The following is a 13,381-nucleotide window of genomic DNA, read 5'->3' on the forward strand; positions in this document are numbered from 1 at the left end:
TTTACTGACTGACTAGTTTAAAGGTTAGAAAACACTCAGAGAGATCACAGACTCTGCAGGTAAATAATGTCAATCTGGTTTGCCAAGTGTGTCTAAGATTAGCAGAGCTAGCACCACCGGCTATTAGTCCTCCTTGCAGGTTAATGCCCACATGCCTGTGCTGGTTACACATTGCTCCAGTCAAGTGGTTATATATCAGTTTAACCAGACACAGACTACAAACAACTTTATCTCAATTTTCTAGATCAAAATACTGACAAACCATGACGAGATGCCATCTGTCATCTGTGCTTGTTTACATCCGGGTCGTAGAGCATACAGCATTATGGCAGTAGCCTTTAACCAGAGCTACAGCCCCAGCTAGTGGCAGGTGGTTGCACTACACCTTAGATACAACATATGACTAGCATTTCAGGCCAAAACCTACAAAAATACTAAGATTTTGTTGAACCAAAAAGTAGATCTGATGACGATGTTTATTCGACTGGTTCTTTAAATTGAAAGCCAATGAAAGTTTTGCAATGGATTTTGGAATAGAGCTCATAATAAGTCTCTGTCACTCACACATTATATTCAGTAAGATATTATTCATAAATAAACATCAAGTTTAAAACTAACTTAGGCTGAAAATGTAGCTTCACAGCAACAAAACGTTGATTTTAAGACATTTTAAGCTTTAAAAACATGTGTCAAGTATTTCCTGTTGGCTTTAAGACGTTTTTAAAGCTTGTGCTAATTACAGATGTTAATGTTAAAGCTAACTTATCAGAATCATATTCCAAAAGACCTCTTACTTGGAGATGAAGGAACCGTACGCGCAAAAAATTGCTTCCAGGTTTTAGGTCTCATTTCTGAAGCACTCTTTTAGGATCACTCCACACAGACCTGATCGAGTCAGGCTGTGGTGCACAAAACAGATTTTTTTTAATGCAAGAAAACTCTAAAAGTAGAATTTTATTTTTATTTTCACCGGAAAATCCAGCACTCGTTTTATTTTATTAACTCAAAGCATGTCCTGCTCAGCTCTAGTCTGCTGTGTTCTGATAGCCTGCTTTTGGTCAACTGCTGTGCCCTGCAATGTCCCATCATGCTTTGCTCACAGCTTGATATCAGACTCTTTTTTGCATGTTCTTCTCCTTCTTTAATTAATTCCCTTTTATTTGTCTCTCTTGTCCCTCTCAGAGCGGCTTCACTCCTCTTCATATCGCAGCTCACTACGGCAACATCAACGTAGCAACGCTCCTGCTGAACAGAGGGGCAGCTGTGGACTTCAAGGCGAGGGTGGGTACTCTGCACACACACACACACAGATGGCAGACCTTTGAGGAGAGAGTGCTGCTGTTAGCTCTTGTCCATGACACTCATACCAGACCGTGTGCATGTGTGTGCGTGTGCATGCAGGAATGCAACATGTAAAATCTACAGCTGTTGGTGTCACTCTGCTGCAGGAAACATATACATGTTGCCTGTGAGCGATGTTAATGACCTCACACACTGTAGAAATGGATGCTGAGTTTATGGGAGCTGCAGAGAGCGTGTGTGTTTGAAAATGTTGACTGAAGTAGTTCATGTCAATAAATAATTTCTAGCATGATTTAGCTTCATTATTAGAATTATTTTGGATCATTTTGAGTGTTTATTATTTTGCCACCTGACAAACCAGGCCTTCTGTTCAATGTGGATGAAAACAGAGAGTGCAGGTTACATTCTTTAGATGACTTAAAGCCGGTGATATCGTCCACTTTATATGCAAATAAATAGAGACATGTTGCTGTTTATTTTGCCTCACTTCCCTTTCTGTTAATGCCGAGATAAGTGCATTAATTCCAAGCTGAAGTAGCCCTCTGCAAATTTAAGCTTATGACTGCAGCAACTCAAGACCTACTTTTTAAGTCTTGCTTTTAACTGAGTCCTATTCCATCTTACTTTAGTTACTTATTATCTAGTTCAAATTTTAGTCAATTTTAAAAAGTCATATACTGTCTTATTTTGAATTATTATAGACACATATTTACTATTTATTCAGTCATTTTTTAATTTGTATTTATTCATTAATTTATTGTGATTATTTTTAATTATTAATTTACTTATTAATTAGATCTTATCATTTTATTCCAGTGATTTTTACAGATTACCTCTCAGCATTTAAATATTTTATTTGGTTTTACTTTGGTGTATTTGCTCTTTAACCCTCCTGTTATGTTTCTGTTATGTGCTTCTTAGGGACAGCAATAATGTTCCTGGGTCAACTTGACCCAGGGTATATTTAATTATCTAAAAGTGTCAGAACCCCAAAATATCCCAATAAACATTTTTTAATCTCATTATTAACTCCATTATTAACCATTTAAATCAATATTTAGTGCAATGGTGTTCTTTAATCCTCACAGATCATGGTTCAATGAAGATAACTCACTCGTTTTTTATGAAAATTCATGTTAAAATTTGTTTTAATGTACATGGAAAGCCCTAAATATAAAAACAATAGTTTTACATGACTTAGATTTTTGTTTATTTATGAGAAAGGAACCATTTGTATTTAATATGTTGATTAAGCCAAGAAGAAGAAGTTTCATACCGAAAAAATACTTTTAACAATTTTTTTATTTTTTTTTTAACTTTGAAAAGGGTCAGTCTGACCCTGAACATAACAAGGGGGTTACATTTTTTTATTATTATTTTGGGGGCGAAACTAAATCACTGAAGAACCAGAACAGTGTGCAGCTGAAGCTGCTCCTCTAGAGGGAGATATTCATCCATTTTACCCCCATGGTTTCCTTCTGCACTGTGAACAAGAGACAATGAATAAGCAAGTTTTAGATTACACTGCGACAGACACAAATAGGCCCACTGAAAACTTCCCTTTAAGTAGATCACAAACTTTACATTTGGATGTAAAATGTCTTGAAGCTTCATTCATCAGTTCTTTAACAATATGAGACCAACAAGCAGAGTCAAAGGTGTCCCATGCCATGCTCCTGTTTTACGTGGTTCTTCTTTTTTATGTTGCTAAATGATGAAATGTTTCTTCTTTTTTCTCCCCAGAATGACATCACACCGCTGCACGTAGCGTCCAAACGTGGGAACAGCAACATGGTGCGACTGCTGCTGGAGAGAGGGGCCAAGATAGACGCACGGACCAAGGTAAGGACTAACACATTCAAAAGCACAAAGTGATGCAAAACAACGAACATTTGCAGACTTTGGAAGCAGAGGTTCAGTGTGAGGGTGTCACATTTTGATGAAGGTTTAAAGGTCAAAGGTGACGCTGTTTGTTCCCTCAGGACGGTCTGACTCCTTTGCACTGTGGAGCGAGGAGCGGCCATGAGCAGGTGGTGGAGATGCTGCTGGACAGAGGAGCTCCGATTCTGTCCAAGACAAAGGTACGCCTCCTCTTCTCTCTGCTCTTCCCCACTGATATTTAGTCCTTTTCTTTCTCTGTGAGACGCAATATCAGCCGTTCAAATCTCACGTCCAGTATCTCTTCCCTCCAGAACGGTCTGTCCCCGCTCCACATGGCGACGCAGGGCGACCACCTCAACTGCGTCCAGCTGCTGCTGCACCACGAGGTGCCTGTGGACGACGTCACCAACGACTACCTGACGGCGCTGCACGTGGCTGCACACTGCGGGCACTACAAGGTGGCGAAGGTCATCGTGGACAAGAAGGCCAACCCCAACGCCAAGGCACTGGTGAGGATGAGAGGAGGGAGACTGATTATAAATACTCTGTCACTCTTAGTTTTCATCCTCCACCAGAGGATCTCTAACATGTGACCAAGAGGTCAGACATGTAGCATTTCATGTCATGCCTCCTGTGCTTCTGCAACACCTCAACGCCATGTGAAATCACACATTAGGATGCCTATATCGCACCGTCACAGGGTTCAGTGTGTTGCTGTAAAGGGGTAGTGACAGCAGAACTTCACCACAGCTCTGTTATAGGACGTGTGAAAGGCTGGAGGAAGCACATTCTTAGACAGTGGTGCAATGTAATGAAATTATACAGCTCTCAGTATCAAACCGCAGACAACTACAAATATAGAAACACAATGAAATAGATCACTGCTGCAACATGGCCGTACAGATACAACATTCAGACCTCTGTGATGCAGAGCAGGATTGGATGGAGACGTTACAAAATATTCTCTAGCAGCTCAGACTTTGGTGGAGTACGATTGTCTGGATTTAGATCTGTGGTTAGTTTCTGATTCGGACTTGTGTCAGAGTTAATCTGATGTTTGTGCTCGGGCTGATTAAAAAGGATCATCTCTGTTATGTTAGAGACGTCATAAAAATGTCAGTAGAAGAAATAAAATAAGCACCATTCTTAAAAGGTGTTAATAACCTCTTTTAAAAACAGATGTGCTTTTTACAGGAGAAGTCTCTTAGTGTGTTTTGAAAAAGGTTTTTTACAGTCTTTCACACAGTATCATCACAGATTTTATCATTTAAAATTTCCAATTTTTATATTTCATGTTTTATATTTTTACATTTCATATTTTAAAATTATGTATTAAATATTTTATGTTTTATATTTTCATATTTATACATTTTATATTTTAAAATTTGGTATTTTATGTTAAATTTTTGCATTTTATTTTTAATATTTTTACATTTTATATTTTTATATTTTCATATTTTATTTTTTGTATTTCTGATTTTTAAAATTTTCAATCTGTTGTTTTTAATCTTCCAACATCTTTTTATTCCCTTATATTTGTCGTCCTTACATTTCTCTCTTATTGTCTTTTGATTTCTTTCTCATTTGTTAAGCACTTTTTTTTAAATAGTGCTACTAAAGTAAAGATTATTATTGCTAGTATTATTAATATAATTTATTTATTTATTTAATCTTATTTATTATTAAAATGAACAAACCAACATGAGTTTAGTTGTATTCACACATGCACAAAACTTAAATTTCCTGGTTTGGCTGCATGTGTGAACACAAACAGATAAAATTTCCACCACACTTTGAAGAGACTCTTCCCTCACAGCCTCCTGGTGTAAAGTCAGGGTGAGCCGATGTGAACATGCAGAAGGACATATTCTGGAAAAATCACCATAACAGAGTGAACAGGGGTGATGATGTTTATATCATGTGACTGGTGTGAACCTGGAGGAACGGCATGTCACAGGATGAATAAAAACATCTGAGTTAGAAGAAGTAGAATAATTTTCAAGAAGATGCAAAGATGTCTGCACGTCCGTGTGTTTGCACAGATCATTGATAGAAACTCCAAATCTGTCGTCCTCACAGAGTAGCTCTCTGCTGCTCCGTCTGTCATCATGGTGTAACATTGCAGTGTGGCTTTCACAGCATGATGATGATGATGTCCTGCCTTCTGAGTTGAAGTGTAGAGAAAAATGGAAGGAGTTATAAAACGTGTGCAGCTTGAGTTTTACCCTGATGACATTCAGCTTCCAGTTAAATTAGTCACAGAAACATTAAGGTCTGACTTTGTTGATGTGGTCCAGCTGTAGATGAAACTTGCGTGTGATACTACTCGCAGATAAACCTCAAGGTTCATGTTGAAAAGCAAATTTAAGGAGGAAAGAATTGGATCATGGCTTTATGCAGAGACTTGATTTAAAGCTGTGGTTGTGGAAAGTTGCAATTAGGTCTTGATGATTTCATCCTCCAAGCCTTTCATTTCCTCTCTCCCTCTCTCTTTATTTACTTCCTCACCTCCATCATTATTCCTACTTCCACAGAGAAACGAGGGACTTAAAAGGAGAAGTGGAGGAGAAGGAAGGAGGAGAGAACATGTAGGATGTAAATGAAGGAAACAAACAAGGAGGCTGAAATAGACTTGATGACCCTGGCTGCTGTCTTGGTGTAAGACAAGCATCTCTGGGTCTGTAAGGAGAGACGTCAGGGTGTGGTTAGAGCTCCGGGACTTTATGGAGAAGGAAAAAGGGAGAGGAAAATGAAGTCATAGGAGCCAGAAACCTCAAAGAGAGGCAAAGAGGGGGAGGGAGGAGGGGGGAGATTGAGCTTGTTGGCGAGCAAGGAATGAGTTGTAAAGAAAAGTATCTATTTCAGTGCAGCATTCTTTTTATTTTTTTAACAGCTTCTAGTCCGGTAGATTATTTCCACACATGCTCGCCTGGTTAGCTGAAGGGTTAAAAAAGGAAAAAGTGAAAGAAAAAAAAAGGGGGGAAAAAGAAAAGAAGTTCCCCCTGTAGAGCTGTACTGTATTTTCCATTCGGCTTTCCAGGTTTTTTCCTCTGCCAGCTCTGCACAGAAACACACGCACAGAAAGTTTCAGGACTATTTTTGACTCTCAGAAATGTTGATGTTTGCGTATTGATCTGTGTCTTTTAGAATGGTTTCACTCCTCTGCACATTGCCTGCAAGAAAAACAGAGTCAAGGTGATGGAGCTGCTTCTGAAGCACGGAGCGTCTATACAGGCTGTCACTGAGGTAGGAGTGTGTGTGTGTGTGTGTGTGTGTGTGTGTGTGTGTGTGTGTGTGTGTGTGTGTGTGTGTGTGTGTGTGTGTGTGTGTGTGTGTGTGTGTGTGTGTGTGTGTGTGTGTGTGTGTAGGTGTGTAGGTGTGTTGGTCTTTGTGTACACAGTGCCATCACTTCTTTATATCAGAAACAATTCTTGTTTTTGTCCTGTGGGTTGAAGGTAACACATTTACCTGAGGAGCGTTGCAGGGTAAAGACAATTACTTAATTCTCTGCTTCATTAAAGAAGGAATAAAGTATTTTATTCACATTGTTTGACTGTAGTTACTTTTAATGTTAACATTTAAAATAAACAGTCTTCACTTTAAAAATAAGTATTATCAAGTCCTCAAAGTCTCATTCTCATAGCTCCCTATTAGTAATCCCACAGTGCTTGTTCTTCCTGCAACATTTTTCCTTTTCCTTTAATGAGAAATTAGGTTTTACAGAGTTTGACAAACAGCCACCCTTTATTTCTGGCTATGATGCTTCATTTGACGAATTGACCCTTGACCCCAATTTATTTATACAGCACCTTTCATGCATTCAAGCATGCAGCCCTAAGTGCTTTACAAACAAACCCCCCAGAGAGAGAAAACAACAGCAATAGGTAAAAGAATACAAGGCTAACACAAGATAGAGGAAAGTAATATGAAATACTTAAAACATATATAAAATCATTTCAATAAAATCAATAAAATAAAATCTGATAAATGTCAGAAAAATTAATAAAATCATTACAGTAAAATAATATAAATGAATCAGATAAATATCAGAAAATTAAATAAAATTATTGCAATAAAATCAACAAAATAAGATCTCATAATATCAGAAAATTAAATAAATGTTTTACAATAAAATAAATAAAATAAAATCAGATAAATATCGGAAAATTAAATTAAATCATTACATTGAAATCAATAAAATGAAATCAGAAAATTGGACAAAATAATTTCAATAAAATAAATAAAATAAACTCTGGTAAATATTAAATGAAATTATTACAATAAATCAATACAATAAGATCAGAAAAATAAAATAAAATCATTGCAGTAAAATCGATGAAATGAAATCAGATAAATATCAGAAAATAAAACAAAATGATTACACATACTCATTTCTCTGGGTCGCAGGTTATAAGTGTAGTGTCCCATGTACAGAGGCTGTTGTCCTCAGCCAGACGGCCTGGGCTGAGCTCCTTCCAGCCTGTGGCCCCTCCCCTGTGTGTTGCTTCACGCTCTCTCTCCCCAGTTTCCTGCTCTATCTGTTGTCCTTTCCTAAATACCAACATAAAAGTCTGAAAATGCAACTTGAAAAAACAAAAAAACACTGCTGACACATTCATAAGAGAAGATTAGTTTTGTCCACAGGGGGCGCCAAAATAAACACAACCCATTTGTGCCTCACAGGAGCTTTAAGTCTTCCCTTCTTCACCACCTCTTCTCTGTGTGTCTCTTCACTTCACAGTCCGGTCTGACTCCGATCCACGTCGCAGCCTTTATGGGACACGATAACATCGTCCACCAGCTGATCAACCACGGAGCCTCGCCAAACACGAGCAACGTGGTGAGCTTGGAAGTTCCTGATTTTTATTTCGTCCTCACAGAAGATGAACAAAAGTGAAACAGTGATGCAGGTGTGATAAATATGTGCTAGACTGTTGAATGAAGTTTATTTAGAGTGCACTTGACCTTAAAGTGGCATAAATAAACTAACATGACTTTTTCAGCACTCTGCTTCACCTTATATCAGACAGACTGATGAACATCTGTAGGTTCAAAGAGAAAGAAAAGAAGTCTATTAATGCCATGTGTACGTACAGACACCTTCATCTTATCCATCAGCACTCGTCTGTCGGAGCCGCAGACTTTTACTACGGACTATTTTTAACTCCCAGTGAAGGAAAGAGAGGAGTGAAGAGAAGACAGAGGGATGTATGGGAGGAAGAGTGTAAAAAGCAAACAGAGAGGCAGGACAAAAAGAAAAGAGGGGAAAGAGTGCTGCACAGTAAACTCTTCAACCCCAAGTATTTGGTCGCCCACGCCGTGTCTGTGGCCAGGTTACCGTAGAAACAGAGCATTATGGGACGTCATTATGGTGAGCTGGGTGTGGAGAGTGAGGGGGTCGCTCTCTCTCTCTCTCTCTCTCTCTCTCTCCTCTCTCTCTCTCTCTCTCTTTCTCTGTACTTTGAAACTCTGAGTGAGTTCATACGTGTTCTCTTCTGTCTGTGTGTTTTCATGAGGAACAAAACTTTTGGAGTAATGTAAACCCTTTTGTTCATGTGTGTGTGTGTTTCTCTGTGTGTGTGTGTGTTCCAGAGAGGGGAGACAGCACTCCACATGGCAGCAAGGGCCGGTCAGTCAAACGTGGTCCGATATCTGATCCAGAACGGGGCACGAGTGGATGCAACAGCCAAGGTAGACCGCATGTGACATCTGTTTCCATATTTATGTGTGTTTGTTTTTTCTGACACAGTAATGATGTGTGTGTGTCTGAGTGCGGTTGTGTGTCTACATGCAGAGCAGCTTCTCTTCTTTCCACACTGACGGTTTGTCGTAGATGTGAATTCATGCAGACTGGGACTTCATGTTTAATAAAGTTTGCTCCTACTTGCAACAAAAAATAGATCCACATTTAAAGGGTGAACTTGACCAAACAACATCAGCATCATCAGCAGTTTCATGTCATTTTAATGCAACAAGCATCTGCATCTCCATTTTTTAGAGAAGTGACCTTTTCCAAAATATGACCGTCAGATCCCTTTAATGAGATGATACACCTGAAAAGCCTCTTCTTATTACATCAGATTAGCTTTAAATATCAAGTGAAATTAAATATGTATGAGGACTGTAATTTATTTTACCTTTAATAACAAGTAGAGAAGTCAAAGTGAGATTAAAATCCCTCTTACATGAGTGGTGTGGACATAAGGGAGCTCTGCAGAAGCACAGCGGCAGACGTTAAACACTCTGTTGAACAATTTAACCATATACCTCATGTACATACAAGCAATCTGTTTACATAGCTCTGTTATAATTAGGGCCCGAGCACTGACACGCAGTGGCGGCGAAGGCCCTATTGAAACTGGCCCTATTGAAAGGATCATTATTATTCTTTGTCGCACCACCGAGATCGCATTTTTGGAGCCTTTAACATGCATGAAAGTGTGCAAATTTGACTTGCATGCATGAATATTAAGATGCATATTCATGGCATCAGGACACACAAAAAAGCCTCGTACACCCATATCCGAAACTCAACAGGAAGAGCGCCACCTAGCTTTGAAAATTCTAAATGGCGCCCAAATAAGGGTGCATACTTTTGAGATATCCTCCTAGGGTTTTTCTCAAATTCAGTCCAAACAAGGCACATTCTATAGAAGACACATTGACAATTCAAAATCTTTCGAGGCTTACCGTTGAGACTAAAATTGTGGGCGTGGCAGACTTTCAGGCGATACATCAAACACACATGTCTCGCCATGAACCAGAAATTGATTTTGGGGGCTTTAAAATGCCCGTAATCTCACCAAATCATCAGGCATTGGCTCACATGAGGCTGTGTCTGCAGGTTTTTTTAAGGGCCTGTTCATCGCTGTTTGTGGCTTTAATTACATTTATTATCTTTTGCACTCTTTAGCCCCACACTGTAGCCTTGTTGTCTTTTTCTGTAGACCTGGAGAATGTAAACTGGAGTCATATTCCTCATATGTGCACACATACGTGGTCGATAAAGCGGATCCTGCTTCTCATGAGATATAAAACTCATGCAGCAGCATTCATGCCCTCTGCAGCCAGATGTTCTTGCAGTGATTCCAGCATGGAGATGATACCAGGGCAGGCTGCCTGAGTATTTTTCCGGTCGCCCAACTATAACGTGGACCATATTTACATGTTTCTGTTTTCTATCTGTATGAAATCCTCATCTGTGATCAATGTGGTCTCTGCCTCTCATGTCTGATAACCTGCAGCACCTGACACATGCTCTGCAGGAGGGAGAGAGACCTACTCCAGTACCTCTCTCTCTCTCCTGTTAATGCATTAATTGAGTTGCGACGTCTCATTTTAATACGAACCATCTCATGCCGCTGTTTGAAAGCGATGTGCAGCGTGTTGCTGCTGATGTCATTCTGCACCATCTCACTTTGGATCATGGTGAAACTCTTTGTCATTAACACACCTCCTGCACACACAGATCACCTGTTTTTATAACCTAATGTTGAGTGACAGATCTGAGAAGAAGAGTTTGTTATTTGGGCGTCTTTATAAAACGTGCAGCTGATGAATATCGACAAAAGATCAGAGAAACAGTCGGAGGCGGGGTGGTACACACTACTGTGTGAAGAGAGAGGATGGCTGTTGGCGCAGTGTGTGTCTGTGTGTGTGTGTGTGTGTGTGTGTGTGTGAAATTCGTTACCCTTTAGAAAGGGTAATGTATTTCAATATTTTCTTTCCCGCTGTCACAACCTCCCCTGACACAGACACAGTGTCACTGCAGAAACACTGTCTTGTGTCTAAAGCATTTAAAGTCACTTAAAATATGTCCGGTGAAACCATCCTCTGAGATTCAAATCATCCTGCAGAGGAGAGAGCAAACTTTTTTTTCGCTCTTGTGCAGACTTCATTCCTAGAATTCGAAATAAAAGGACCTGAGAGTGAAGACAATAATTCAAAAATACATTAGCTAGCTGGCTGCAGACAAAGAATAGCCTTACAAATAAGCAAATGGAAATGGTTAAGAGGAAAAAAATTGGCCATCCAACTCAGGCAAACAAAGAGACATTGATGCTTTCTTGGATACAAATCATGTTCAAAGTTCACAAAAATGCGATCGTTGCACTGCAGCTGTTTGGTCTTGGCTCAGTGGTAGAGTCAGTCACGTCCAAGCTGGAGGGTTGGCAGTTCAATCCCAGCTCCAACAATCAAAGTGTTGATGGGCAACACACTCTACCTCAAATTGTCCCAGAGAGGCGGTGGCAGTGGCTGCTTAAGGATGCATATTAAAAGGATTAGTGAATAATAGTGCTTAAATATGATGTCATCAATGATGGGCCTTTGTCATTGACAGGATGACCAGACTCCGCTGCACATCTCCAGCCGTCTCGGTAAGCAAGAGATCGTCAACCAGCTGCTGGGAAATGGAGCATGCCCGGACGCCACCACCAGCTCTGGATACACACCTTTACACCTGGCTGCAAGGGAGGGACACAAAGACATAGCTGCTGCACTGATGGACCAAGGAGCCAGTCTGGGGATTATCACCAAGGTAAATATCACACAAAATACAGAAATCTGAAAGACTTCCTGGCTGTTTTGATGGTTTAGAGTTGATCACATATTCCTTGCTAACTGGACACCTACTAGTCCAAAAGAAGACATGACAAACCATGTTTGGAAAAAAAGGCTGTGTGTAAAGATGGACAGCATGTCTGTGTTCTAAAGTGAAGCCAAAATGCTGCTGCCATCTTGCACTAGAGTTTTTAGTGTCGCAAGATTCTGCACAGGAGGGATTGGCTAATGGAGCTGTGATATCAATGTTCCGCCCTCCTGCTTACCAAAACACAAGGCGAGCTTTATGACCTTTACTGCATCCAGTGAAGCCAGTCAGGTTGCACCTGTTTTGGCTTCACTTTTTGGGACCTGGCATGTCGTCCATTTTTACTGGAATTGATACACAGCTGTACTTCCAAGACTCAAAAGCACTAAGTCTTTTTTGATTCCACTCCAGTATCAGAGCAGAGTGCTGAGTGGTCTTTTGTCTGGAGTTGAGTCTTCTAGTTTTGCTCCATGACTCAGACTTTGCGAACCTCTTGTGCTCCTAACTGTTTCCAATCTCTAAATGACTCCTGGATCGAGGAACACGAGATACAGTTGATTGTCCGCCAGTTGGACAGCTGGGTCAGAATAACTTCTCTGGAGTTAGAATAAACTGTTCCTGGAAAACTTTTCCCTGTGTTCATTACTCATTTCACAACATTCAATCAAACTGTAACGGAGCGTTTGATGGCCACAGTTTCAGCACTGAGGAAAGTCCCTTAAATCTAAAATAAAGTCACACAGAGGAGATGTTTCCAGGTAGTTTTCAGCTCTGATTCCGCACTGGGATTCACAGAAGGGAACAGTTTCTGAGTGTTCTCTTTCTCATACATCTCTGTCGGTTCTTTTAAGCATGTTACCGCTCAAAGGCCTGAGGTTTGAATTTAAACACTTCTCTTTATGTCATGCATGTAGGATAAACATTCAAGAGAAACAGGGTTGTGCAAGCCCTGAAGCTGCAAGGATATACATAGAGTTGAGACATTAGCAAACCAAACTGCTCTGATGCTAGTGATGCATGACATAAATGCATTACCCTCTGAGGGATGGTACAGCAGAACAACTTGTATCATTACTGCTGTAAGAGAACTGCTTCTAGGGACATGATTAAATGGAAAAGCTCAGCTGAGAGACCACACTGTGCTCTGAAGGATGCTAACATTAAGAAAGTATCAGGTTAATAGCATGTCCAGTACCTTAGTTAAGCCCGTGAGCACGCTAATATTTGGTGATTACCAATAAAGATAAAAACAGAGTTCAATAAGATTGCTCTGGTTTTGAGGTTTTTGGCGTAGAGTGTGTAAAATATGGATGTAGTCTCTGTGACGTCCCCCATTGGTTTCGGAGGAGACATTTTGAAGCCCAACAATGGCGGATGGGTAATTTTCCAAATGAGCTACATACCCAAGACCATCTTTTGTACCAAGCTGTTTATGTCTGCTATTAAAATTGGCATTTTAACATGAGACCTAATGGTAATCCCTTGTTTTTTGGAGGCAGCCTCAAGTGGACACTCCAGGAACTGCAGTTTTGTGCACTTTTGCATTGGCTTCATTTTTAAACAGCAGAGGCTGAGGCTTAGTTTTTGGTCATAAAGCAAAGAACCTGG

At 40.0% G+C, this 13,381-nt stretch overlaps 1 protein-coding gene across 1 annotated transcript in view; it reads left to right on the plus strand.

Moving 5' to 3' along the window:
• Positions 1–13,381, plus strand: part of LOC117830180 (ankyrin-3-like) — a 218,131-nt gene that overhangs the window by 131,659 nt on the left and 73,091 nt on the right. Inside the window, exons 8-15 of the mRNA XM_034708181.1 lie at positions 1,183–1,281; positions 3,046–3,144; positions 3,285–3,383; positions 3,495–3,692; positions 6,331–6,429; positions 7,925–8,023; positions 8,776–8,874; positions 11,525–11,722. Of these exons, the coding sequence (XP_034564072.1) occupies positions 1,183–1,281; positions 3,046–3,144; positions 3,285–3,383; positions 3,495–3,692; positions 6,331–6,429; positions 7,925–8,023; positions 8,776–8,874; positions 11,525–11,722 (990 nt within the window). The remainder of the gene's footprint in view (positions 1–1,182; positions 1,282–3,045; positions 3,145–3,284; positions 3,384–3,494; positions 3,693–6,330; positions 6,430–7,924; positions 8,024–8,775; positions 8,875–11,524; positions 11,723–13,381) is intronic.

This window comes from Notolabrus celidotus, chromosome 18, assembly GCF_009762535.1.
Source record: "Notolabrus celidotus isolate fNotCel1 chromosome 18, fNotCel1.pri, whole genome shotgun sequence".
Taxonomy (NCBI): domain Eukaryota; kingdom Metazoa; phylum Chordata; class Actinopteri; order Labriformes; family Labridae; genus Notolabrus; species Notolabrus celidotus.